Genomic DNA, 27553 nt, shown 5'->3' with positions numbered 1-27553 from the left:
TGCAGGTGGAAATATTGTAACCATATGAGTACGATATGATAATTATATCCTAGATCAATGATTCAACTGTAACTATTTCCCTTCGTCGATTTGAATAATGGGTAAATATTAGTCATCAGCAAACGAGAAGACAATAGACGCTGTAGTTGTAGTGTGTAGATACTTCGCCATAACACTTGCAAATGCCACCGCGGTTGTTTTCTTCAAGAAGTAAACGATAGGAGTCGAGCAATTGTTGAAAATATGTTAGTGTACACGTCATAAATCTTATGACTAGGTTCTCATGATATTTGGAATGTATAGTTAAAGAGAGGGATGCCGTCATAGAAAAAGAAGAGAGTAGGCTTTATTTTGAGGGTTCTGCTGCGGCATATTTTCTGCAGTTGAGAGAAATCTGAGGCTCTTGCCTTGAGGAAACTTTTGAAATTTTAAAAGTAAATGGCTGTCACTGCTTCACCGGAAAGCTAAAAAGTCATGAATAGCAAGTTTTTTCTTGACGGTTTAGGGTCATTCAGGTCTCTTTGTCAAAGGTCAGAAAATGCCAAGTGGACACTTCTAGCCGTAAACTGGTTCCTTCACCTCTCACTTAAGTTTTATTTTAAATTGGCCTAAACACCTTTAAGGCCTAACCGTGTATGCGGCCAGATTCATTTAATCGTGACGTAGTTTCGTTATCGTTTCTTTGCCGCGAATCTCTGTTCAGTCGGCAAGCTACTGGCCGTGGAACAATCATGACCACTTCTGTTGTTGTGTTGGGCTCGCACCTTCTGGTTTAAGAAATTCTGACCATTTAAAAGGTTGTCCTATTGAGACTTAGTTAGGGGCCAACGCACATTGTAATTTCCTTGCAATGCCTAATTGTTGTAAAACTGGGCCTGCGTAGACAGCCGACACTGGACACGGGCGGTTTTTATACCAAGGTTACTTGGTAGAAGGTGAAAGTAGGTAGCTGGAAGATATTTGAAAATTGTAAATATTTACTTCAAAATAAAGTTTTACTTTTAAAATTTGATTCTGTTACAATATTTGATTCTGTTCGTAATACTTTCGCATTCCTTTCTCTTTCCCGTGCATTAGAGAAGCTTTCTTTTTAATTTTTTTTTCAATTTTAATTGTGACGTATCACCATGCGTAAACCCAGCAAACAACTTTCTTTTGTAAGTATAAATCCTGAGTTGATTCCATTTTCAGCCATTCAAGCTACCTAAGCCTATGCAGTGATAGTATTTGTGGATATGTTTCAAACAAATCCAGTATTACAAGTAAAGCTTTTTAACAATAAATCACTTTCGGCCATCTGCTTCACTTAAGCTTCAGCATAACGCGAATTCACGACGAATCGTGAAACTTTTATTCAGGCCACGCAAGCATGAAGTATATCTAAGACACATATTACTGAGCTAAACCAAGCTTATCCTGGTACTTTACCTTGCCCTTGACGGCAACCCCGGCTGCAACTTTGCTGAAATCCCATTTGCGAAATATTTTCCATGAAACTACATCTGGCAGTTTGCACGTTTTTTAAACAGGTTTTGATTAAAAGCGTTTTCATAAATTCCTGAGGATTCATATTATAGGGAGCATTGTTTAAAAAAGTGCAATCCCGTCGTGAATAAAATTTAACGAGATCTCGAAATTGGAGAAAGAAAAAAGGTCCAAAACTGAAATTGTGCTGAATATACGTTATATGCGACAAAAAAATTCTAATTTTGGAACTTTCCGAAGTTTAAAAAATATTATCTTTAAACTTGAAAAAGCTAGGTTTTTCACAATTAGTCACTTTGCATAAATTATAAATTGAACTTTTCACTATTTGTAGTTGGTTTTACTTAAATTTGCCTTTATTGCTTTTCTACTAACTCATCACTTTCAACATAACATTATGTACGTAACGGTACCGGCCTTTCGTTGGAAGTTTTAGCAATTACGAGACATTAATTGAAGACAAAAAGCTTTTTATGGTTGCTAAGCCAATTCATACTTGTTAAAATATTTTGCCAGTCGATAAATGACCCATTGTGCATACAAGGCGGCAAGTGCGCTTTCCAGCTGTTATAAACGACTGGATCGTTGGATCGTGAACAATGAAAAACATCGCAGTACGATTATCAGGTAAAATTCTCTTTATTTTATTGTTAACCATTGACATGCATGTCTAAAAAATGTTACAAATTCCACAATTTGTATTTTTTATAAACTTCAACAGACAGATCTATGGCTAAGGATGATTGATAGGAAACTTTAGTTTAAATATTTTTCTTGTGATTTTTATCATAATATTATCAACTTGATTTTTCATCAGTTTATTTGATTGGTCATCAGATTGAAATACAGTGAAAGAAAAACCAGACCTAAAGCGCTGAGTCATCGAAAATCAGGGTTGTGAAAAAATAAAAAGTCCAATAAAAATAATAAAATAAAAAAAATAAAAATAAATATCACGTCATAATAAAACAAACAATGAAATTGATTTGTGAAGTCATAAACGACTTTATTGGGTTAAGCTACTTTCAAAGCCTATGTCCTCTAGATATCTATGTTTTAGTTGATGTAATAAAAAACAACAAAAAAAAAGAAAAAAACACAGTAGAATAGAATGTCACCGTCTGTATATGCGTGACGTATTATGCACCATTTTTAAAAATTACGACGGGGGCAGCAAGATTGAAAACTTTCCCGGCAGTAAAGATTGGAAAATGTTTATGCTTTGGTCTTTGTATTTACAGTGATTATGCTGAGTGTAGTGCTTATATATGGACAAAGCATATCACCTCTCACTACACCACACCCTGTACAAGCAACCGACTCCACTGTAGTTATCACTGCTACAGTTTCACCGCCATCATCGGTGATCTCATCAGGAGGAAACACCACCTGGATTGTTGCCTGGAAATTTAATGGGGCATGTATTCATTCATAACAGGATGATGTCTACCAATTACTGTGGTTTTATTCTTGTTTATTCAATGTTAATTATTATAAGCTCAAACAAGGTTTTCTTAATTAAAGTAACATATTTAATGCAAGTACTTTTACAGGTCAGGGTTGCCCATGCAGGATATGGCCCATACCCCACCGTTGCTACTGCTCTGGATTTTTCCATCTACTCTGGTCGAATAAATGTCAGGCGAGTAAATGGAATGAAGCTTTGCACATGTCGTTGAGTATTTAATATAAAATGACTTCAAATGAATTGCGGTGCCTGGATGATGTTAATTATGTACATTATTTATATCCACCAGTGCGACTTCATCATCAGCATCAATCTTCACCACACAGCTCACAATTGCACGACTTAGAGCTGAAGAAGATGGGTATCAGGTTGAACTTGGTGATCTTAATGTTACAAGACAATCTATTGCACTGACTATAAGAGGTAAATTGATCTCAGTAGTATATAGACTAAATGCAGTATGTGTTATAAATCTTGCAGTAAATCATAAATCTTGCGGTTTGATAAAATTTTCTCGTTATAAAGTTTTATTTTAACTACGTTGTTACAAATTAGTTAGTTGTTATAGCAAAATAAATCATCACGTTTACCACAATTATCATTAGGCCTATATTAAAATATGGCAAGTAAATATTAAACAAAATTTAACGTGGATATAAATATTTCAAAACAACAAATATGGAGATAGGCAAAAAACTTTTAGCATCACAAAACATAATAATCAAATCTAATTCATAAATAACTTGGGTTGTCGTGAACCCGAAAGTTTTTGATACTTTCACTTTCCTAAATTAAATAAAAGAAATTTAAGCTGTTTATGTTTCTATATGTTGGTTTATTTCACCACGGAACATCACGCAGCTGCCGTCATAATCAGCACTGATCCTCCGTACAACCCACTGGCAACTGGTTTCAACAATCTCCTTGTAACTGCGCAATTTCCTGGATCAATGGACAGCCCTTGTTCATGGTTCTATGGGGGAGAGCTGGACGGAGGAAGTGGAGCTCGGTTTTACGTCGCACAAAGATGTGAAGCTCCAGCTCCTGGCACTTACGACAGAATCACTTGCAATGAACAAACAATCAATGGCACAAACCACGTAACAACCACATTGAAAATAACTCAACCGTTAGTAGCGGGGAGATTAAATATCACAATGCTTTGCATAGATGTTACAACTCCCGGTACCGTCGTTCGTAGTGTACAGGGCAAGTATAACATTGACATAATTAAGCCTACGTTGAAAATATGACGAATTTCTAAGATATCAGTAATGCGCCTTCATACTGTAATTTATCAACTTAATGATAACATATGTAATTTATCTATAAATGTAAAAGTTTAACAATAAATACTTTTGTCAACAAAATATTACATGCATCGAATTTTAACAACTCTCATTGTTTTGTAATTGTGGCTGCTTTTGTACCAATATCTTTATGGAAACTAAAAATGTTGGTTTTTATACAAATTGCAACTCCTCTTTGCCATTTGATGTTTTTGTGAATACAACTTTCAAAACGTTTAACGCATCGGGGAATTTTGTCTGTCCGAACCAAAGAGAATTGTTTTACTCAAACGGTACAATGCCGACAACTAATGCTACCACTTGTCGAGCTTCAGCAGAATGGAGTGGTCAGAATGATTTGCAATGTTGGTCAGGTTCGTAAAAAAATTTTATAACGTTTAAAATCACTTTTTTTCGAAAATTCAAACGAGCAACATAAACTAATCTATATTTTTAGCCAAATTCTACTTTCTTCTCTTAACTAATTTACAACAAGATAAAATTTCAACAAGAATCCCGTTTTAACCAAGTTCTTGAACATCGATCGTCAATACCTCTGCTCACTTGCTAAGTTTTGAAAGCTTTCAACATCCTCTGTCTGTTGTCTTGATCTTGCTATTGCTAATATTGGAATATGCTACAACTTATCCAAAAATGAAAATTAATCATTAAAAGATCCAACATTTGTTTAAAAAATTGTATCTATGAATCAAAACTAACAGCTTTGAATATATTACTAATTTTTATCCAGCACCGAACGTTACCCTGGTAAGCATTTTAACTGAAGACGGTAACTTGACTGTAATTGAAGGCAATGATGTGAATCTGACTTGTCAATACAATGATGTCATTCCTGCAGGAAATAATTCGAAATTCTATGTTGGCGACGACCACTATTTTACCACAAAGGCAAGTTTGAAACTGAAATTTATGTAATGCAATGTCATCCGCCGTTTTAATAGCCAAGCAAAAAAAGTTACAACATAAATTTTGAAATTGCTTAAAACGTGTGCCCGAGGTGCATTAATGAAAATGATTTCTACTTAAAAAGGGAGAATCATATATGCTCTCATCAATACAAAGAAGTGACAACAACAAAGTAGTCTCATGTCAGGCTGTCACTCCTTATACTGATGTCTATCCTGCAAGTGGAAGATCGTCAGGATATAAACTTTATGTGTTATGTGAGTCATGGATTTTAAGCTTAAAATATATTTTCATTTCATGTTCATCAGTCAACGTTGTGTGCTTGCTAATATTTTACAGGTGTTTTCAGTGCAACTGTAATTTGTAGCTTTGCGTGGTAAAAAGAAATTTGTTTTAATGTTATGTAAATTTATTTTTCATATTTTCAATTTTTATTTTGATTTTTATCGCTTATATTTCGCTTGCATACTCTGTTTTATTATAAGCCGACAACATACATTTAAATTTAATAAAAATGTCATTTTAAAAATTTGTTATTTTCAGTTGCTCCTCAACAGAATTTAGTTCAAGTTTGCAATTGGAATGTCACTCAAAATGGAACTTGCGCAGTGAAGTTTTTCTCAAATCCAAGATCTCGGTTCATATCACTCGCCCGAAATGGTACAGGGTCGTCTTTAACACCTCAATTTATACTTTTACAATTTGTACAATTTATACAATACAATTTGTTGCCATACACGGTGCTAATAGACATTGTAAAAATAAAGTCTAGGCACAAACCGCCCACCACAAGGTCCATTGTTTCAAATAGATTAACTGGACGTGTACGTTTGCACATGTATCTTATTTTCCCAGGAGTCTTGGTTATAGAAGCATCACTTGGAAACATTTTGTTGTCTCCGATATTTTTGTGATAATAGCTATATACAAAATATATACACACAAAATAAATAAAAAATATATTAAGTCATTGATGAGATAAAATTGCCTTTCCCCTCCAAAATGAACAGGATTTGATTTTTCTGTTCTTTATTTCTCAGGTCAAACGGTGACAAGCGATGGTTCCATGGCTATAACTGCCTTTGGTCAAATGCAGACCTTTGAATTCTACAGAACACAAGTAGTAAAAGTTTATGTACAAAAATAAAAAGACAAAGCACGTTCTATTTTATGTTATTTTCCAGGTAACTAGTTTGGATCATGGAGCATACGTCCTTATCGTACAATCCTCAAACACCTTTTATTTCCCTAATACTGTTTCAATCTCGTTTGAAATCAAAGTCAGTGGAATTTCACCTGACAATCCTGCAGCATCAGGGCTTTCCACCGGTGCAATTGTTGGGATTAGTTGTGGTGCTGCAGCCCTTATTTTAAGTGTAGCAGCTGCCTATGCCTATTTCAAATGGAGACAGGCACCTAACAAGAAAAATAACAGTAAGTAAATCTGAACTACCTTATGGATTCTTAAACCAACACAGAAACGAAAATGCTACGCAAACGTTTTCCATATAAAGTATCTCTACATTCTTTGCCTTTTTATAAAATAAGATAACCTGAGCAAGTGGAATTCCTGCAAGAAAAATAATATTTAAACCCTGAACATGAGTGTTGCTTTAATTTAACACCTTTGCGAACAATTTGTCGCAGGTGCAACCACGAACACTAACATGACAAGCAGCCAAGCCATCCAGGGTGAGTATAGACAACATAAATAGAATTATTAGACTTGGAAAAGTTTTCAGAAACGTCAATTAAAAATTGTTTTTTGAATTGTGTGTTTTATTACTTATTTTTATTCACTTTTTGAATGTTTTGTTGATAGATGAAAGTGATTATATTGAACCGAACAAAATTGAAAACATCCCGGTAGGCTTTTTGCATAAATATAGTTTTTATACTTCTTATATTTTTGGAGCACGTATTATAGGTGAAGTTAATTGCTTAGTTATTCAAGTGATTGATTGTATTCTCTTATACTCAACCAGGAATCTCAAGAACAATATGCCGAAGTCGGTCCTTCAGTTGGTAAGATTGTTGAATTGAGTTCAATTTTGAAGCATTTTGAGCTATTCAACAAACAGAAAGCAATTAAAAGTAGAATTCTCGAGCACGATCATTATAATCACATTCATTTGAAATAAAACAAAAATAATGAAAACTGCATAAAAGCTATGTATTGCTGTGACCACTTGTCAATCTGTTTAGACAATGCTGGATATATTGATTTGAATAAGGAGTTCAACACTGGGGTAAGTACAATGATACACAGCATGAAGACACGAGTTCAAATTACAGTTAACCCAAGAATACCCTAAACTTTAAACTGACAAGAATGCTTCGCAGGGATCGAAGCAAAGTAAATCTCTTGAAGGTCCTTACGAAGAAGTAAAAAACTTGTAATTTATTGAAACTCATCATGTTCTCTCCAAACACATTTTCCATCAGAGGTGAATTGAAGGGAATTGCCAATAGCAGGCAACACAGATGCAATATGACAAGTTTTTTTAAAACAACTTATATTGCAAATTCTAACTAAACTTATTGAAATTTAACCTTGTAAGTTTGAAAATCGAAGCATTTCAATAATCCTATTTGATTCATGTTTTAAATGTTCTTTTAATACAATCTGTATATATTCTGTTAAACTAGTAAGACCACTTATAATAATGAAATTGTTTTAAAAATATTATTATTCGTTATTACCTTTCTATAAATGGCATAACATGACGTAATTTGTCGTCATTGTGCATCGCTTGGAAACAAGAGGAAATGTTTGTTTTCATGAAGTAAATAATGTTTGCATTTAGCGCTTTCATATATTGCTATATTGCTTTCATCTCTGGAAAAAAACATAAGGACCTTGCACAGTTTAAAACAATGTTTCGGATATCGGTCTTTGTAACTATTTTAACACCTCATGGGGTAGATAATAGTCGGCGGAAAATACACTGAATGGGCAAAGTGCTGGCGCGAAAGGCACCGTCTGTGATGAATATCATGAGAAAGTTTAGAAGTTTAAGCGAATAAAAATGTATTGATTTTATTTATTCTTTGATTCGATACTTTTTTTCGGTCATAGTGGCCTGTATGAAGTTAGTCAAGGATTTAAGTTGATTATTATTGAACCAATTGATTGATAACGTAAACGTCATAAAACAATGTTTTATTGCGTTTCTACAATGCCCAAAAGAATTTTATTGTTGCCAAGCACACAAGAAGCCTATCCTACTTTTGGTAATTATTTAAAAGAAATGAAACATTACCAATGACCGGGAAACATTCAGGAAATGCATCATTATTTCAAACTTGCCGTTAAGTTTATCAACAACCAACAACGGTTTTACCATAAAAAATTTTTTTAAGGTTTTTTTTCAAAGCTGAGAACAACGTTGAATAATTATATAAAGAATATTTCTTGTGCAAGTTATGGTTCCGTTTTCCTTTTCTGTCGTCTAAATTCGAGCTGTGCATTTCACAAATGAGATAAAAACTATGTTTTATTCCAACAAAAATATTTTGAGGAAGCGTCTATGTTATACTCATTTATAACCTACACAACAATGCTGCCAACTCTCCCATCGAAGTGTGGAAGCCCAGCACGGCCAGGGTCACGGGGTTACGTCATATTTGTACAATCACCTGCAAGTGGGTGACATTCGGTCACGACCAACTCTGTACAAACCGGAAATAGCAAGCTCTGCGGCTTGTGAGGATAAAAGCGCAGACCAACTTATCCGACTGCTCCATCTATCATGACCCCTACATGACTTACGCCCAGGGAGCTTTGGGTGACAGCACAGCCTATAGTGGCTGCTCTACTCATGCCCCAATATCTACAGTATAGTCCGGGTGGCTGAATAACATCCGGCTCACACGATGAACAAATTCGTTTTTGTGTATCTGTGTCATGCAACAGGATTTAAGTGACATAAGGTTGACAGGATTTCTTTACCGTCTTCGCGTCAGCTCGATGCATTGCTTGAAAAATAGACACGAAACGGTTGAGTTAATATTGCTGACTCAGAGTCACGACCAATCTGCTGATTAAGCTCGTATCCTGTTTACGATTATTACATCACAGCAAGTTTAACCACGAAACGTCATTTGCGGCAATCATTTGAAAGGAAATGACGTTTGGTGATGAGTTGATGTTTGTTGATCAGGTTTGCAATAATCACTCAATGTTTCCATTTTAAACTTATGCCGATTTTACTTCTAATGGTTTGTCACGTACAGACATATACGTTAAGTTAAGAATAGAAACAGGTGCTGTTTGGTAAACTGTATTGGTACAAGTATTAACTCTCCTCTGGTCTAGTAGGCCTATACAAGTAGCTTTGAGTAGCTTAGGTTTAGTATACGAAGGTATCATGTGGTTGTACACTTGTATATTAGACCCGTTATGTGGGTAGGACGTAATGTATAAGTAAGAGAAATTCAAGCATTGTCTGAAACAACTTAGCCTAATATCAAGGCATTTTCAGTTTTTAGGTTACATCGTTGCTGGTATTGGAATCTACGTTGTTTTCTAGCGATTTGATTTTTAATAATTTTGACATTAACAGTGCTTGTGACCACTAAAGGAAATGTTCAGCCCGATTTTGTTTGTGTCAGGTAACAACAAGAAGTAATTTGCGACTTTTACTAATTTCTGCAAATTTCTTAATTCGCTAATATTTCTATCTCTAACATACTCTACGCTTTAAACTTTCGACATAAGTTCGTATTATTGGTACAAATTTTTAATGCATTCCACGGTAGCAGAAACATGAATAGCGGTTGCATATTGCAAAATGTTCATTGTTGCAAATTTCTTATGAGTAAGTTGTGTGTTAAATGTTGTAACGTTCATTTTACAGCACTGCTACAATTTACACTGCTAATACAAGCACAAAGCATATCCCCACTCACTACACCACACTCTGTACAAGCGACCAACTCCACTGTGGTTATCACTGCTACAGCTTTTCCAGAGTCGATTGTTCCACCATCAGCTCTGGGGCTCTTTAACTGGGAATTTAACGGGGTATGAAATTAACAAGAAACATTCAGCAAAAGACAAAAGGAGTTGAGCAGAGATTAAAAAAATGTTTTGTAGACCAGAATTGCAGTGGCAGGTTATTGGCCATTTCCTGTGACTAATGAGCGTGTGTCCGCGTCTATTTACTCTGACCGAGTTCAAATCAGGTAAAATAAACCGTTAATACACAAATTTTAAGTGTAATGTTTCATAAAATATTTTCAGTGATTATACTTAAGTTTTATATATAATTATATTTTTATTTTACTTTAAGTGTCGTTACACAACAAAACGTATAAATTGAAATGAACGAAACTGCATTTTGATTTTTCAAGCACGTCCTCTTCGTATTCATCAAACTTCACTTCAAGGCTCGTCATCTCACAACTTAAGGCTGAAGAAGACGGATTTCTGGTCAGATATTTCGGACTTGGTGTTGCGCAATCCCTGATACTGAAAATACAAGGTTATTAAATTTGTTTAATTATTAAAATCATATTCAACAATAATAACAATCTGGAAAAATATTTTGACAAAAACTACGAAATGTTCATTGCAAATTTTACAATCTTGTCATAAAATTTGTATTAAAGTATTTGGAATAAATAAAATCAATCAGTATGTTGCTACATTATCTAGGTAATGGACTTAGCTCTTTTCAAATAAATGGATGTAGTCAGTAACTGTCGTCGCTTCTTTACCACACAGATTGCAATTCATCATTTAATGATGGTGTCACTGTTGAAACAACTTCTAGAATATTCAATTCATCAGGAAAGTTTGTTTGTTCTAACGAAGGCGACTTGTTTTACTCAAATGGCACAATGCTGACATCTAGTGACACCACTTGTCTGGCGTCAGCAGAATGGGAAGGCCCGGAACATCTGCTGTGTTGGAAAGGTTTGTTGTGCGTTGTGATAATTGTTTTACTTCTATTCAAGAAAATCTTCTTTCATAGTAAGTGATGTGAAAGATAATTGCTATTGTTGAAGAAACATTATTAGAATGAAAACTAGAATTTAATCATTATCATCTCCCACCTCACACGCATTGTACAAACCCTTTGAGTTATCCCTTTTTCGTACTCAGCACCCAGTGTGTCTCTTGCAAGTAGCTCAATTGATGGCAATAAACTGACTGTGATTGAAGGAAATGATTTGAATCTCACTTGCCATTATGATGATGTCATTCCTGCTGGAAATACTTCGACATTTTATATTGGGACTAATAGCTATGACATCACAATAGTAAGGCCGCCACTGAATTTTGTATAATTTTATTGGTTCTAGTAAATGATTATTATCGTTACAATTTTAAATTTAAAAGGGGGAACCATTTATAAAATAAAATAATAGAACTGTGTAATTGCTTTTGTTTAAATGAATGTATTTCACTCACCAAGGGGCAACCATTCACATTGACTTCATTGCAAAGAAGTGACAACAACAAAGTAGTCTCATGTCAGGCTGTCACTCCGTATACTGATGCTTATCCTGGAAGTGGAAGGTCGTTGGAATATACACTGGATGTCTTATGTGAGTATTTTAACTGTTTTGTATTCATTCTTTATGGCAATGACGCAAAAAAATGCTGCATTTATCAAGAATAAAAAACATAATGAAACAATATTTTCCTCAAGTTACTCCCAACCAACTTACCAACACATCATGCATTTGGACAATTGACCAACCTGGAGTTTGTGAAGTAATGTTCGTCTCAAATCCACAAACCGAATTTATTTCTTTGACATTGAACGGTTTGTTTGAAGTTTTCTAGAGTCAGATAAATGAATTTTATTTATAAACATCACAAATTTTATGTTTCTTTGTACATAGAATATTCAACGTCTATGTTCACGTTGTTGTTGCTTACTACAAATAAAACTACCCTTTTCGTCAAAATATTTCCTATGATAAAGGTTATAAATGTATACTGACTTATACAGAAAAATCAGCCAGAAATGATGATAAAAATTTGGTACTAAGCCATGGCATCGAACAACGTTACTTTTTCAAGAAAGTCGACGTAAGTGAAGACGAATTAAAAGCGACTATCTGGTCTCGTGCATTACCTATTGAACATACGTATTACACTACTTGGCTCATAGATCAACATAACAATGTGACAAGAACATTTTGATATCAAAATGTGCAGGTAACATCCAATGATGAAGGAGCCTATGCTCTTGTATTGAGTCATGCTCTTCCGCCGTACAACTACTCAATCGCGTTTAACATCGCTGTCATCAACGATCAACAACTAAATGTTCCTGCAATTCTTGTAGGAACTATTGCGGCTGTCATTCTTGTCTGCTTGATAGCTGTGATCTTAATATGTCTTTCTAGAAGAAAGCCACCACCTGGTAACGATCAAGTTTATTACCTTATGCTGTGTTGTGTAGTTCTTGAGCGTAACAATTCATATTTTAAGCGTTGACATTTTCCACAGCAACATGTTGTCTTTTTAAGATACCAGTGCTTCAGATACTTTACCTCAAAACCACTTCAAACTAGGTACGATTAAAATAATTTTGCCTAAAAACTTAAAATTAATGATTGGACGGAACATTTGTTGTTATTGGTCTTGATTAATTAACAATAAAAGAGAAGAACTCTGACAATTCATGCAAACAAGCTACATCGCTTGCACAATACTTTTCAACAATATTTTGAAAATAATCTGTTCCTGTTTAGATTCCACATCATGAATGTGAAGACGTGAAATATATATGAGGTCTACTTGATGTCAAAGTTGTCGATAAGAAGATTCTACTTTATTATTTTTGGAAATAACTGTGCATTTTATGAAGGTGTTCAAAAATTATAATAAATTACTAAAATGTCTTTACGTATATTTACTGCCTATAAGTCTACGTATATTTACTGCCTATAAGTCTACGTATATTTACTGCCTATAAGTCTACGTATATTTACTGCCACGAATCTATACCAATATACAGTTTCTTTATGTGTTTATACGTATATAAACAACTAGGTCTATCTTTGTGGTCAGTTTATTTCAATGGTTTTTGCTTGTGTTATAGCGAACAATTATATTCTTATTGCTGGCGATAACAATTCAAGTTTTTGGTTTAATTATTTTGGACTTTTAAAATAGAAATGAATAATGAAATAGCATAAATGCTGCAATTTTGCTTTTAACCAATTTCCGACTAATATTTCATATAATTTGTAATCAAATTTATCACCTCCTTTACGAGTATATTGCTTATCGTGTGTTTATATAAAAAATCTCATGTAAACATGTACAGAGTATTTCATGGATATTTCATATTTAATCGACATTATTCGAGTGAATCTACGTCGACAACCTCACCATCTTGTGATGGACACAGGAAAGAAAATGGACTATTTGAAAAGACATGACTATATTTTTATCATGCGATGTGTCTTACGCTTTAAGACTGGATGGATATCACTGGCGAGATTGCAACTCTTAGATGACGTATGTGTGAGGGTGACTAATGTATCTGTAATATTAACCGCGTAGGTAGAAGACAAAGGATATATTACACGGAAGTTTTCAAATCGATTCTCTCATAACTTAAACGTTTACTAGATAAATGGCGCAGCTTGCCATGTCACAAACCGGTTGAGAAAGAAAAGGAAGATTACTTGGTTAAAAGTTTGATTTAAAACTTATGATCTGTAAGAGACAATATTGTTCTATTATTATCAATCTAATTTAACTATCTATTGAATTGGATCAATAAACACATTTGGATATTAAAAGCAGCGGTCTGACGATTTATAATAGGCGCTGTAGACAATAAATCGGAGTCTCTCGAAAGCTTCGGGCTAAAAAAAATAGCTCTTTGTTCAAGTTAATCGATAACACAATTTACAATAACCTGCCAACCTCAGATCGTTCAACTCGACATAAGTGGGGAGTGACAAACTCTACGACCAAACCGCGAACCATGTCATGTCTGAGTCACTGAGTGCAACATGTATCATGCCAAGTCCACTGCCTGCACGTTTCATACCGCACAGGACAAACTAATTACAAGATTACTGCCCAGACATTTAATACAAGTTGCGAAAGACATTTGGCTCAAACAATAACGGTCGCACTATAGTTATAAAATGACATATTCAAACTGGTTAGAAAATAGTTTATGACCTGGTTAAACACGAAACCTAGCAACCCTTCAAACACTTTCTTTTTTAACACTTTGGAAAATGACTTCATTAAGATTTGTTGGCAATCTTTGTTGTTGATTATGGGGAAATGAAAGTTTTTCAAATAGTGCTCAATTGCTTGTAGCAAATACTTAGATGCCGTAGAAGTGTAAAACGGATTTCAGTTAGTATTTTAATCAATCAAATAATAATAATTAATCTTTTAGTTTTCCAATATTTCAACAGATTTTGTTGTAAAACATCGAATAGTAGCCTAGTTTTCATCGATGTGTGATGTATTGTAGGCCTATATGACTGATATTGGCTCGACACCTGAATGCTGAGGCCTTGTTTGCACAAGAAGATAGAACATATTCAAAATACTTAGATGTCTGTAAGTTTGATCAGCATACAAAAACGGCATTTAAAATGAAAGTGGCTTGCAGTAAGTTGTTTGCTTCTATATATGTGGACACTGTTGAGGTTACATAGCGACTGAAAATAAAGAATTGTGACACAGTTGCACTCGGTTCTGCAGTAGATGGCTGAGTGTTTAGAGACCTAAGCTTGGCTTTTCAGGTCTTTACGATATTTAGTAGTGATGGAGCGATCGCTGTAATGCTGGTATTTAACAAGACACAAACTACTCTTGCTCCTGTCCAGTGGTTCTGGTGAACAGTTAAACTTTCAGGCAATAGCACAGTATATGTAAAGTTAACGAAGAAAAATAAAAGATGCGATTTGTCATTTTACCTTGTAAGGAAAACGTCTGTCACTTTGGGCAAACAAAGATCAATCGAAATATCTGAACGTTCAAGCATAAACTTCAATTATTCAATTTTAATTGTTACAAGTGTATTAGATATAAATTTATATCTATTTTGTATCTTTAATCTTTAATTATTACTTTAATTAAATCTTTAACTCACTTCTCAGAATGTTAAAGAGTGGGTCTCTTCCACCAATCTGTGTAAAATAGCCTTTAGATTTAAAATTACTCGAGCAAAACCATTTTCTCTTTCATATTCTGAATGGTGAGTAAAAAATCTCTAGCCCATCTACACTTGTATAGACTTGCTACTTGGTCACATTTAAAAAGTTACGTTGTATAAACTAAACCCAATACGCATCAACCAAAACTATGTTTGCAAACAACATTGAACTTTTTACCTATTTAAGAGCCATTAAACTTCCACATAAAAAAATGAAAACATTTGGGAATTTTCCCCAAGCCAAAACTATTGAAAAGCTTCGATTCATAACGCGATGAAACAATCGAAATATTTTGTCCTTAACGTATTTTTAAGTACGACATAGCCAAACAACGTTAAAAGCGTTTTTAAGTCGTAATTTTTAAAGTTGGTTAAGTCATCTTTAAAAAGAGTGGTACAGTTTATAGCCCGTATTAGATTTGATTTCATCCATAGCAAATAATTTTCATAATAATTTTTAGATTAAATTCCAATTAGGCTATATCAGTTTATTTTTGAATGAATTTTGTGTATTTCAAGTTTCAAGAACCAATGAAAAATTACGAACTTAATATCTGCTTATACTGAGCAAATATTTTATTTTAAGGAAGCTGCCAACCAAGCTAAGATATCATATATACGTTTGGTTTTTAATTGCTTGCTGATTTTTTATGATTTGTGCATTTGTTTGCATGTTTGTTAAAATTATTTTTCTTGTCAAGGAAGTTTTGTTTTCATGAGCATTTGTTTGTCCCTTTGCAATGTTGATTAAAAAACCAGTTGTACAATTATGGTAAAATTTTAAGGATAGTTAAGCTTTGATACAAGAAGTGCTGATTTAGTTTATGGGTCGAAACCCTTGGATTATGGTCTCGAATTTCGAAGTATGTTTTTAATACAAACATAAAATGTAAAATTTAGTGATACTTTGCCATTGGAAAAAAAGTGGGACAATGCATAGAAACTTGGTTGATATGCTGGCAATTGTATGAAAAATTGCATGAATTTGCACTACAAGCACGTTATGTGTGATGAAAGAAAGCGTAGTTGATAAACAGTCCTGGTGACTTGTTGAAATAATATGCTCACGTTCGGTGCATTTCTAGAAAATTTTGGCCAGCAGCTTGCTACAACTTACATTATCAAATATGGTGATGAATTGTGATTGGTTGTTTGGCATATTTGGTTGTTTGTACATAACACAAATGATGGTATGTGGAATAAATGCCATGAAATGCCATTTCATTTCAAGCAGGTTTAAATTGAATCAATCACGAAGTTAAATATTACGCAAAAATATAAACCAGTTTTGTGATTTCCTCATCGAAACCTTGCGTGCAGATTCCCGTTGTATCTTGTATTTTACAAAAATTGTTGTTTAAAGACTTGCTAGCTTTGATTAACTATTGTTTGTGTAATGGTATTTGTCAGCCAATGCCAAACTTCCCTCAAATTAACAGCTAATACGTTTATTTTAAAGATAAAGCATTTGAGAATGGAAGCAGTACAAAGATATTTATACCATATTATACCTACATTATACCTAAAATTTATCACTCATGCTTACAACTGTGTATATTTGTCTCAACACTAATGTGTGTTAGATTACACTTGATGTCAAGTTTCTTATAGAAATAAACAATTAAATATTTCAACTGAGAGCCAAAGTACACCATTGGATGATAAAATATGCAAAAATATATACCATTAAGCTTTTCAGGTAAAATACATTTAACACTTTTTGAACTATCGTTGTTAATTGCTTTAGTTTTAAATACAACGCATTGACAAAACACTTTATACTTTATGATTTATTTGCTAATTTGTAGTATTTTAAATTGTTGATTAACAACAATCACCAATATAGAAAAGGCGTATGAAACAGCTCTGAAAGATGAAAGAACAGGAAATATTTTTCATCAATTCATTTTAAGTAGTTTTCTGTACTCACTCTCATAAGAATTTTCTTTCGTGATATTTAACAAAGCAAAGTAACTGCCACCACAGCACATAAAATTAATGTCATTGTTTATACTTTACACTTGCAGTTATTCTACAAACAGCTGTGATAATACAAGGACAAAGCATATCACCTCTCACTACACCACACCCTACACAAGCAGTCAACTCCACTGTAGTTATCACTGCTTCAGTTACACCACCACCATGGGTGATCTCATTAGAAGGAAACTGGATTGCTAACTGGACATTTGGTGGGGTATGTGCTCATCTATTACCAAACTGTGACAACAAATTACTATGGTTTTGTTTGTACTTGGTTAATTTGGTTGTTTGGTTGTAATTATAAACTTAATAAGATTCTTTTAATTAAGATGAAATGTCAAATGAAAGTACTTCAAAGATACATCTTTTATAGGAATTTTTATGAGTACTTCAAACACTATTTTTTGCATCAAATAATAAACTGTCAGTAACATAAAACTTGAATCGATAAACATGAAATTTCAATTTCATTTCATTTTACAGATCCTCCTTGCCCAAGCAGGATATGCTCCATACCCTGATCTTGTTAGCGCTGTCGACTCTTCCATCTACTCCAGTCAAATAAATGTCAGGTGACTATATGGGTTGATATTTAGATGGACGGGTGATGAACTCTTTGAAATTCTTTTTCAACTTGATTTTTGTTATGAATATGTTTTTCTTTCAAATGCATTTTAATAATTTTTTGCTTTTCTACAGCAGAGTAGTAGTCAGCTTGTCGTTGACAGCTTAATATACGTTGCATAAAAATTCATAAAAGTTTATCTCAAAACATTTCCAGTCTTATGTTATTTCATTCATTTTATCCGCAATATGCAAATTCATTATTTTTTAATATTTCTTTACACAGACTTGCACATGTAGAAATTGTTGAATAAACCTTGAATAATTGATGTTGATGTAATGATTATATCATTTATTATAAGATTATTTATTATAAAATGGCTTCGAATGAACTGTGGTTCCTCAGTGATGTAACGTGTCACTTATCTCCAACAGTGCAGTTGCTATGTCAGCATCAAACTTCACCACACAACTTACCATTGCACAAATTAGAGCTGACGAAGATGCATATTTGATCGAACTCTCAGATGGTAGCTCCCATTCACAAGCCGTTGTTATGATAAGATGTGAGGCTAGTTCCAGAATTATATATTTATATTGTTTTATATTATTTAATATCATCTGTCCATCGTTTGATTTTACTTGCAGAATTCCTTTCATAAGTAACAATTCTTCCTATTTAACCTGACGTTAATAAGCAGTTCAGATGGAATGCAATAACATTACAATGTTTTAGACCACTATCTTATTTGGATATTACCAATATTCTTGAAATTATTTAAAAGCTAATTTATGCCAACATCAAACAAGCAAAGTATTCCGCCATGTTAGGAGGAAGTTGTAGATGTCAATTGAACCAACAATGCTCCTATTCATAGATAAAAACATGATGAAGTTTTCACACGGCATCGAGGTTGCAATATTCTGTGACTACGCTGGTTATCTGTTAAAAGCATTGTTAAATTAAATATATTTTTTGGTAAAAAAGGTTAAAGGTTAAAGGTCTTAGTTAAAGCATTCACCGTGCAATATCCACTGTCTAAGTTTTAAGCTCTTTGCTCAATTGTATTGTTTGTATTTTGCCATTAACTGTGTGGAGCTAAAGTTACAATGCCAACTGTTGTAGCTATAAGCCTATAACACAATAAAACACATGTTCATAAACCCAATTAATTTTTATTGAAGAGGAAGAAGTGGCAATAGTCCAAGGGCTTAAAAAATGCAAGATAGCAACAATGTAATTGTGCTATGAGTTGGTTGGTTAGCTTTTTCAGCTTACAATTTTTTTGTAAACGCGTTATTAATAATTAATTAATGTGGGTGAAATAAGTTGGTGAGATTTTGTTTTCAAATAATTAACATTTAACTGCTATTACATCCAGGAACAGTAGAATTTTTAAATCCACAAACAAGCATTATTCAACAGATGTAGTTTATATGAGACCCAATACTTTAAGAAGCTACATGTTATTCCTTTGTTATTATTATTATTATTATTTTTTAAATTAAACATAATAATTGCTGGTAACCAGGTACACTTAAAACATGGCCAAGCTTAACCTATAAGCTGTTTGATTCTTTGCTTGGAAAGTAAGTAGAAGTACAAAGATAAATTTTTTCATTCATGAAATATCATACCATAAATAAATATAATACATATCATATCATAAATCATACCATGGATTTTGGTACTAGAGTGCTTGAAATATTTTGTACGAAATTTATATGCACGACTACAAGATGATGTAATTTTTGCATAAAAACTTTGATTTTCTCCCATTTTTTTAAATTCAATACAATTTATAATATATTGTAATATCTTTTGCTTTTTAACAAAAACATCATTTTTATGTCGCTTGGGCCAAACAATTTGCACTAACATGGTAATGTAAAGCAGGCCTCTATGCCACTTTATATATTTGATAATGTGATCATTTATCAATTATGCCACTTTATATATTTGATAATGTGATCATTTAATGGATGTGTAATTTGCCACAGATTGCCAGTCTTCACTTCCATATGATGTTATTGTGGATGCAACTTCCAGGATATTCAACTCACCAGGAAAGTTTGCTTGTTCTAACGGAGGAGACTTGTTTTATTCAAATGGTACAATGATGACATCTACTGACACGACTTGTCTAATTTCAGCAGAATGGAGTGGTCAATATAATCTGCAATGTTGGACAGGTTTCTAATTATTTTTGTTGTCAAAAACGTTCAAATGATAAGATAGCCATAAGTAATAAAAGCAGTTTACAGTCATCGCTCAATGTAGCATTGTTTTTTATCCAGCACCCAATGTATCCATTTCAAGTAGTTCGATTGAAGACAATAAACTGACCGTGATTGAAGGCAATGATTTGAATCTGACTTGTAATTACAATGATGTCATTCCTCCAGGAAATATTTCTCGATTCTATATTGACGGAAATAGCTATGCTAGAACACAGGTAAATAAATTTTTTAACCTTGTATTTACTTGTCTACTTTTGTAACATGACACCAATTTTAATTTGAATGGAATTGCTTCAATTTAAATTTACGCATTTCACTCACCAAGGGAGAACCATTCACATTGTCTTCATCGCAAAAAAGTGACAACAACAAAGTAGTCTCATGTCAGGCTGTCACTCCTTATACTGATGTCCATCCTACAAGTGGAAGATCGTCAGAATATGCACTGGATGTTTTATGTGAGTTAAAGATGTATCAGGATAAAAATGATATTATTTAATTTTACATTAGATTGTACCAACTATAAATATAATGCTGTAAACGGATAAGAAATGAGCAGAATGAAACAAAATTGATAACATGACAGAAATAATTTTCCCCAAAATCAAAACATGCTGAAAATTCTAAAAATGTTTGTATAAGCAACTTAAACATATTTGCTTTTGGCAGTTGTTGTTTCCATCAGGTTCATTTCATATTTCTGTGTTATTTATTATTTGCTGACGCAAGTAAGTGTTGTAGCCTTGCTTTAGTTTTTAATGTTACTATTATATTATTTGTATAAATGTAAACCCAAAAAATTATATGCGAAAGAAGTTCCATTTTTTAATTGAAATCGTTTTATATTTATAGATGTTTCTTCATCAGTGACTAACAAGATAGAAACATCCCAGTTTGTGATTGAATCATCAGAAAGCAACTACCTGCTAAGATCAGATCAACAACTCACAATGAATTGCTCTCCAAGTGATGCAAACCCACCAGCAAATTGTAGTTGGCAATTGTGCTCAGATTCAAGATGCCAGACACTCATCTCAGATGGTGGTTGTCTTATCACTGTTGATCACAGTGTATCAATCAATGTGACTTGTACTGCTGAGAATGTAGTTGGCAGTATAACAAGTGCCGAGAAAATTGTTGATGTGATTCCAGCTGAGAGTAAGTGCAACGAAAAGCGTTCCGCTGTGTTGTGTGTACTGTGCTGTGCTGTGTTGTGTGTTATGCTGGTTATTGATCTTGCCTAAATGCTGTTAATTTTTTTTTCAGGACAACCTCAGGTCGATGTCACTGGCAGCAATGTTACAAATGATGGCAGCATCAACTCAACAACTTATCTTGGAGAAAGCATCATGATCTCTTGCAGTGTTTCATATGAAAATGAAATGAGCACCACATACCTCATAAAATTACCAAACAACACAATGATATCTCAGTCTTTAAAGATGTTTTCCTCTGTAACACGTGATGACTCTGGAGATTATATCTGTATCACAAGCGATCAATTTGGAAGCTTTAGTGCAGCTATTTACCTGAATGTTATATGTAAGTTCTGATGAAGTGTTATAATGTTTGTCAAAAGATGTTGCTGTAATGTTTGAATTGCTTCTTGTTCATTAATTGGAAGTTTACTTGAGTGTGATCTGTTTCTTTCCCTGTGTAATGTAGATATATGATTTTGGAATCTGCATGTGTAACAGTTGTAGCGAAACTAATGGAATCGTTTCTTTAAAGACTTTAAACAGAACAAAATAAATTGAATTTGTTTTTTGTGCAACTTTTTATGCTTAACAATTTGAAAATTTCACTTTAATAGCTTGCAAAAAATAGATATTTAACCTGTCTTACATATCTAACTTTGATGATCTTGCACTAAAACTACTGTTTGTATTTCCAGATGCTGCAACACAGGATGATAAAATTCCAACTTGTAATTGGAATTTGAATGAAATTGGATTCTGCTCTGTTGTGTTTTTCTCAAATCCTAACTCCCTGTTCATATCATTGAACAAAAATGGTGAGGTTTGGCTTAAGTAAGTTTAAAACTTAAAGACGATAAATTTAAATTATAGGTATGTGGTGAACTTAGCAAAAGCTATTGGCGGTGTTTATTTATAATACTTTGATGTGCTTGAACAGATCTTTATTATAAAGCTATCCTGAGTTTAAAGATTATGCTTTTTAGGACCTCACAATATAGAATGGCTCAAAATAAAGGACTTTTTTTAATTTACTCTTAAACCACTAAGCAAAAAAATTATTGCTTAACCTTTTTTACAGAAAACCAAAAAACAAATTTTTTAAAAATTAGTTAAATAGTTATAAAGACAGTATTGAAAGTTTTTATTTATGCTTTGCTGTAATAATCTACATTTTGAGTCTGGAGGTGACATCACCAAAGCAACTTCTAAGTAGTTTAGCGCTATGCCGTTAGTACTGGTTTCATGTTATTAGTTAATTTGACCGATTTATTTACCAGGATCATCAGTGGCAAGTGACGGTGCAATGACTATAGAATCAACTGGTGACCAAGACCAACAGACTTTCACATTCACTCGAACACAAGTAAGTAATGACATAAGTTTTGTGCAATCTTGTAAACCAACGACCATGTACAGATACAGTTGAATTAATTTATTAAAACTTACAGCCAAATTAGTAAACTAATTAAAAATTTCTACTTTTATTAAATCTGATTACTGCTGGTCGTCACGTTACTGACATGACAATAAAAATATTATAATTGCTACAGGTAATAAATTCGGACAATGGAAGTTACGAGCTCACTGTGAAATCTTCAAGCAGCGGTTTATTGCTGAATAGTGTTTTACTTTTTAACATTGAAGTTGTGGACAATATGAATGACAATGGGGAACCACCTGGCACTCCTGGTCTCTCCACTGGTGCAATTGCTGGGATTATTGCTGGTTTTGTGGTGGTCATTTTATGTGCAGCTGGTTATGGTGTTTATAGATGGAGACGTGGATCTCAGAAGAAAGGTTGTTTTATCGGCTTTGATTTGTTTCATTATTTTGTTGAAACTGACTTACTTGGAACTTAGGTTCTTAAATTTATATTCTAGTATTGTTTTTATTTTATCTCCATGTGTAGTTTGCGTTTATCTTAATTGTATCCTACTGGCAGTGACAACCGCGCATCACCTGGTGCCATTATTCTTTAGGCCAAAACTGATGCTTCAAATAACTCTGGATATGTTTTTATAAAATGGTGTCAAAAATGATCATTATTTTTCAAAGCTATTTAATAACAATTTGCTAATTTGTTCATGTTTTTATTTCTATTATAGTCTAGTTAACGTTAGTAGTTATATTTTTATTTGCTTTTATATGTGCATATGCTCATGTTGCATTTAAACATTGTTTATTTTTCCAGATCAACCCAGTTACATTGATGTTGATGGAAATGATTCAATCCAAGTAAACAAACTTTTTGTATATATTATAATGGAAATGTTTCTAGTTACAATTTATTATACAGTAAATGATTTACATTTTCTCTGAAATTTAATTACAATTATAAATGATCGCAGAAAAACTCGGATTACCAAACGAATTATGAAGTGGCTGGTCCAGCTGAAGGTATGAATTCATAATATTTGCTCTGACTGATTGTTCCCCAGAATTATTAAGTAACAGAAAACTTTTCGATTGATAATTTTCAAATGAACAATTGTCATCTCGTCAAATCAGAAGAGTAGACAGTAACGTTGCATAGATTTATGAGTTTCAAAATCTCATGACTGTTTTTGTAAGAATTATAAACTATTTTTTTTCGTTTATAAATCTGCAGATGAAAATGGATATCTTGCAGTTAATGGAAGCACAACTGGTCACTTGGTAATTCCTGTTTTATTTTAAATGTAACGCATCAGCATTGATTGCAGCTGCTTGAATCTTACTTTGTTTCAATTTTGCAGAGAAACAGAGCTTCAAATTCTCAGCTGGAAATTGGTAAATTAACTTATTTACAATTTTTATGTGTTATACAAATAACAGCCTAATACCACAGTATGATGTTTATTCTGTGGGTAGATGGCCATGTTGCAGACAGCGCAGGTTACCTTGTCTTGAATGGGGAGGAATCAAATGCTGATTTGAACAATCAAGGACATGAATCAAGTAGCTCCAAAAGATTTGACAATACTGATGGTGATTATGATGACAACATCACTGCTCCACGTGCTCATACTGAAGTGAGAAAAGTTAAACTAAAGTCGTTAAGCTAATTCATAAAAATTAAAGTTGAAGTAAAAATATGGTTTCATAATTATATTTCTATTATATTTAGGTTCACAATCATGGTCAACAGAACGGCTCAAGAAGATATGAAAATGCTGAAGGGCCTTATGATGAAATCATCAACGTATAGAAACTCACTTTCAAGAGCTTATATATTTCTATTATTTCTCCACCTTGTTTGATATGTCATATATAGCTTGTATAATATAAACCACGTTGATAATTTTTATTTTTAAAATCGGTAGTTTTTGTTACATAAATTCTTGGAAATATTTTTCGATAAATGCTGCATTGATTTTTATGTCTTGTACCCCATTATCTGTCATTGTTTGTTTTTTAAATTGCAACAGTGCAGTTGTGGAATATGAAGTTCATCCTGTGAACTGTTTCTAATTTATTCCAAATGTTTTCCATCAGCGACTACTTTTATGTTCCACATAATTTGTATTCGCGTTATGCGGAATACTTTATGTATTTTTAATGAAATGAAACATGAAAATTTTATTTTGCTGAAACAAATCATAGAAATTTTTTAACAGCGATTCTTTCTATTTTTGACATCTTTCCGAAACCACCCATAAAACGCCAGGTCGTAAACCGCTATCTTACTTGGCCTGATGCCATCAGTGTAATGTGATGAAACAGATAAATAGTGCATAAATACGTTTGTAAACTTAACATTCCAACATACATAAAAATTTGCCATAACCAGCCAAAGTGAAAATCCTTCACTGTTCAGCATCTCAACCTTTTGCATGCAGCTGTAGTTGCTCAATGTTATATGACTGCGTATATAGTTTATAATAAGGAGATAGCAATTACATTGTATTTTGGACGTGTTTTTACTGGTATTGTGAAGTCTTGCGCCACAATTGAGGCAGCTTATTCATTTTATCGTTTCCGTGTTTGCAGCGGTCGCATTCATCGCTGTAGCGTCATTGTACTTGACAACTTTTGCCATTTTTTCGTCTATTAATTAGTAATTAACAGTTTGTGTTTTATATTGTGATGTAACAGCGTTTAGCATAATGATTTTGTTTATGCTCTCTACGATTAATATCGAAATAATGGGCGATACAGTTATCATTAACATAATTTCATTTTATTATTCAAGTATTACGTGTTTTGTAATTATTACGTGCAATCATGTTATGAAGAGATTAATTTTTATGAATTAAAGCAATAAATCACTTTCTAATTAAACTTAGTTTGATTGCTTTCATGTCAGTAGGTTCATTCGTTAGTGATTGCTTTAAGGTGGCGTCAAACACCAAAAAATGCCATAAAATCTTTGTTTGTTTTATTACAGAGTGAATTTACTAAAAAGACCGATTACTCGAAAATCCTCCATGGGGCTCTCTGAAATTTTGCATGTCAATTTAGTATGCTTTGGACTACCCTTTCATAAAATGCCATCAAAAAGCCATAATTTAAACTTTTTTACAGAGGCGCAAAATAAACACTAAAATGCTTGGCCAAAAAAATCCAATTTTAACTACTTTCATGCTAATTTTTAGACAAATTCTGCACGCGACTTGGGACATTGAAGCACGCCAACTGCTAGGGAATTGCCAGGCTAGAAAACAACACAAACCATGCTGCCTTCTGATTATTCTAAACATGTTTTTTGAAGCCCTACGTAGGACTTTCGAAGTATGAGTCGACCACATCCTTCTGCTATAACCAGCCAGCGGCAGAAAGGCCACATAACCATGAACTAGCTATTACTACAATATTCATTGAAAAATTACCCCATGACGAAATTTTCAACTCACAATTTTCTTACAAAACACGCGGAAATATTTCAAAATATGCTGTACCATTAGTGTTGCTCAAAACCTTGTCATTGACCAGTTCGGTAGCGAAGCAAACCAAGAAAGACGAACTTGGTAACCGGGGCTCAAGCGATGCCGAGTTGTGCCAAAGAGTTTCATTTTTTGCTCGTTGGCGTCACATCTTACAACTTTCAAAATTCATTTTCAAAACCAGGGAAATTTTAATCATGGCATAAACAATTAACACTGTCTATCTATCAAATCATATTGTGACAACCGAACCATAACCATGTGATTCTATGCTACGTCATAAGCCTACGTTTGGAAAACTTCTGCATTGGAAACGGTAATGTGAAGACCTCGTGATCAAAAACAAAGAAAAGACCTTACCTTGAACTGGTACAACAATTTGAAAACACATATCTCAGAATTGAGAGGCCAAAATTAGCCAAGATGGTGCGACTTTTCGAAGTCAACAACGAAACGAACAGAAGAATGATTTATGCATAACAAAGAAGTTACGTAACCATATAAATAAGCGAGGCATTCCATTTTCAAAAGAAGAGAAAAAACCAACAACAAAAATAAAGAACTGGAAGAGAAACGCGAAAACTAATTTAAGTAATCAGAGAGACGATTTATGCTGAAAGGAATCAATTAATTATTATTTGCGAGTCTGCAAAGTTAATTTTTATACAGTGAACTGAGTGCATTCAAGGCAAACGTGATTACCTCGATTATATTATCGGGCGACTGGAAGCTGTAAATAAAAGTGTATTCTGTTTGCTGCTGTGGTGTTCATTTCTTTGCAGACAATCTAATCCAGTGGTTCCCAACCTTTTTTGGTGTCGGGGCCGAATTTCAAACTTCATAGTACGTATGGAGCCGCATGAAAACACTCAAGTAATTAGAACGAAAATTTTAAAGCATGAAAGCATGTAGGCCTACCAACGAAAAGCAACACTAACAAGAAAAATAACACAAATCAATTTAATGTCCGACTTGGCATTGGCTTTCAGCTTTAACAACTTTGTCAAAGCGAGGCGCAATTGTGGTTTAGGATTCAGGAGGCCGTTTATGATTCACAATAAGTAGACAATGGGCCATTCACAACAGTATAAAGTAGGCTACAAGGTGTAACTGTATGATGTAAAATGAAAAATTTGTAAACAATTTTGACCTAACGCTATAAATTTAGACCAATTTTTGACTTTTTTTGACAAGTCAAAAAATAATCGCCCTAATTATTATAAATAGATTTTTTATTTTTTTGTTGGATTTTCAGGGCTCATTGAGAGCCGCAAGAAGGCTAGCTTGGAGCCGCGGTTGGGAACCACTGATCTAATCGATAAGTAAGTGTGCGTTAAATTGCATTTACATATTGGTATAAAGTTATAAACGGAGCAATAAA

The 27553-nt window shown here is 33.4% G+C and overlaps 4 protein-coding genes and 1 long non-coding RNA gene across 7 annotated transcripts; all 5 read left to right on the top strand.

Annotated features, from left to right (window-relative positions):
• Positions 1-454: 454 nt before the first annotated feature.
• On the top strand, positions 455-5146 carry LOC143446144 (uncharacterized). 2 transcript variants are annotated; one of them, XM_076945655.1, is made up of 7 exons: positions 455-941; positions 2002-2112; positions 2727-2902; positions 3039-3127; positions 3243-3376; positions 3815-4616; positions 4994-5146. In XM_076945655.1, the coding sequence occupies exons 2-6, from the start codon at positions 2085-2087 to the stop codon at positions 4204-4206; spliced, it is 819 nt and encodes a 272-aa protein (XP_076801770.1). In that variant the 5' UTR covers positions 455-941; positions 2002-2084; the 3' UTR covers positions 4207-4616; positions 4994-5146. The 2 variants fall into 2 exon arrangements, with proteins under 2 accessions (XP_076801770.1, XP_076801769.1); XM_076945654.1 differs by lacking the exon at positions 455-941 and having other exon boundaries at positions 1348-2112.
• A 149-nt stretch (positions 5147-5295) lies between these two features.
• On the top strand, positions 5296-8042 carry LOC143446241 (uncharacterized). Of its 2 annotated transcripts, none has more exons than XM_076945793.1 (9): positions 5296-5426; positions 5713-5829; positions 6210-6289; positions 6354-6603; positions 6817-6861; positions 6992-7035; positions 7155-7194; positions 7375-7418; positions 7513-8042. In XM_076945793.1, exons 1-9 carry the CDS (start codon positions 5306-5308, stop codon positions 7567-7569), a joined length of 798 nt encoding a protein of 265 aa, XP_076801908.1. In that variant the 5' UTR covers positions 5296-5305; the 3' UTR covers positions 7570-8042. The 2 variants fall into 2 exon arrangements, with proteins under 2 accessions (XP_076801908.1, XP_076801909.1); XM_076945794.1 differs by having other exon boundaries at positions 5300-5426; positions 5727-5829.
• Positions 8043-9755: 1713 nt separating this feature from the next.
• Positions 9756-13350, top strand: LOC143445018 (uncharacterized). Its single transcript, XM_076943810.1, has 12 exons — positions 9756-9783; positions 10029-10195; positions 10268-10356; positions 10525-10655; positions 10898-11089; positions 11279-11436; positions 11592-11724; positions 11829-11945; positions 12135-12214; positions 12344-12551; positions 12658-12702; positions 12883-13350. The coding sequence occupies exons 1-12, from the start codon at positions 9756-9758 to the stop codon at positions 12894-12896; spliced, it is 1362 nt and encodes a 453-aa protein (XP_076799925.1). The 3' UTR covers positions 12897-13350.
• A 3471-nt stretch (positions 13351-16821) lies between these two features.
• On the top strand, positions 16822-24129 carry LOC143445017 (uncharacterized). The gene is made up of 16 exons (XM_076943808.1): positions 16822-17022; positions 17351-17520; positions 17790-17878; positions 18306-18436; positions 19872-20063; positions 20169-20326; positions 20437-20569; positions 20964-21269; positions 21378-21653; positions 22006-22125; positions 22588-22673; positions 22861-23107; positions 23502-23545; positions 23659-23707; positions 23919-23965; positions 24046-24129. Exons 1-16 carry the CDS (start codon positions 16992-16994, stop codon positions 24127-24129), a joined length of 2163 nt encoding a protein of 720 aa, XP_076799923.1. The 5' UTR covers positions 16822-16991.
• Positions 24130-24165: 36 nt separating this feature from the next.
• LOC143446912 (uncharacterized) lies at positions 24166-25570 on the top strand. The gene is made up of 2 exons (XR_013113989.1): positions 24166-24321; positions 24417-25570. It is a non-coding gene; the product is annotated as an uncharacterized LOC143446912 (long non-coding RNA).
• The last annotated feature ends 1983 nt before the right edge of the window (positions 25571-27553 follow it).

The sequence above is a fragment of the Clavelina lepadiformis genome, chromosome 2, assembly GCF_947623445.1.
Source record: "Clavelina lepadiformis chromosome 2, kaClaLepa1.1, whole genome shotgun sequence".
NCBI classification, from domain to species: Eukaryota; Metazoa; Chordata; class Ascidiacea; order Aplousobranchia; family Clavelinidae; genus Clavelina; species Clavelina lepadiformis.
The sequence above is the reverse complement of the archived record's forward strand: the minus strand, read 5'-3'. Positions and strand labels throughout refer to the sequence as shown.

What these genes read in the sequence shown, in the direction of transcription:
- LOC143446144 (XM_076945655.1), top strand. Translation starts at nt 2,085, where the DNA reads ATGAAAAACATCGCAGTACGATTATCAG. An exon ending in TTGCCTGGAAATTTAATGGG is followed by an intron (nt 2,903 to 3,038) that starts GCATGTATTCAT and finishes GTACTTTTACAG; the next exon opens with GTCAGGGTTGCCCATGCAGG. An exon ending in TCTGGTCGAATAAATGTCAG is followed by an intron (nt 3,128 to 3,242) that starts GCGAGTAAATGG and finishes TATATCCACCAG; the next exon opens with TGCGACTTCATCATCAGCAT.
- LOC143446241 (XM_076945793.1), top strand. Translation starts at nt 5,306, where the DNA reads ATGCTCTCATCAATACAAAGAAGTGACAACAACAAAGTAGTCTCATGT. An exon ending in ATATAAACTTTATGTGTTAT is followed by an intron (nt 5,427 to 5,712) that starts GTGAGTCATGGA and finishes TGTTATTTTCAG; the next exon opens with TTGCTCCTCAACAGAATTTA. An exon ending in ACAAAATTGAAAACATCCCG is followed by an intron (nt 7,036 to 7,154) that starts GTAGGCTTTTTG and finishes ATACTCAACCAG; the next exon opens with GAATCTCAAGAACAATATGC.
- LOC143445018 (XM_076943810.1), top strand. Translation starts at nt 9,756, where the DNA reads ATGTTCAGCCCGATTTTGTTTGTGTCAG. An exon ending in CCCGATTTTGTTTGTGTCAG is followed by an intron (nt 9,784 to 10,028) that starts GTAACAACAAGA and finishes TTCATTTTACAG; the next exon opens with CACTGCTACAATTTACACTG. An exon ending in ATAGCTATGACATCACAATA is followed by an intron (nt 11,437 to 11,591) that starts GTAAGGCCGCCA and finishes TCACTCACCAAG; the next exon opens with GGGCAACCATTCACATTGAC.
- LOC143445017 (XM_076943808.1), top strand. Translation starts at nt 16,992, where the DNA reads ATGCAAAAATATATACCATTAAGCTTTTCAG. An exon ending in TCCAGTCAAATAAATGTCAG is followed by an intron (nt 17,879 to 18,305) that starts GTGACTATATGG and finishes TATCTCCAACAG; the next exon opens with TGCAGTTGCTATGTCAGCAT. An exon ending in ACGTGGATCTCAGAAGAAAG is followed by an intron (nt 23,108 to 23,501) that starts GTTGTTTTATCG and finishes TTATTTTTCCAG; the next exon opens with ATCAACCCAGTTACATTGAT.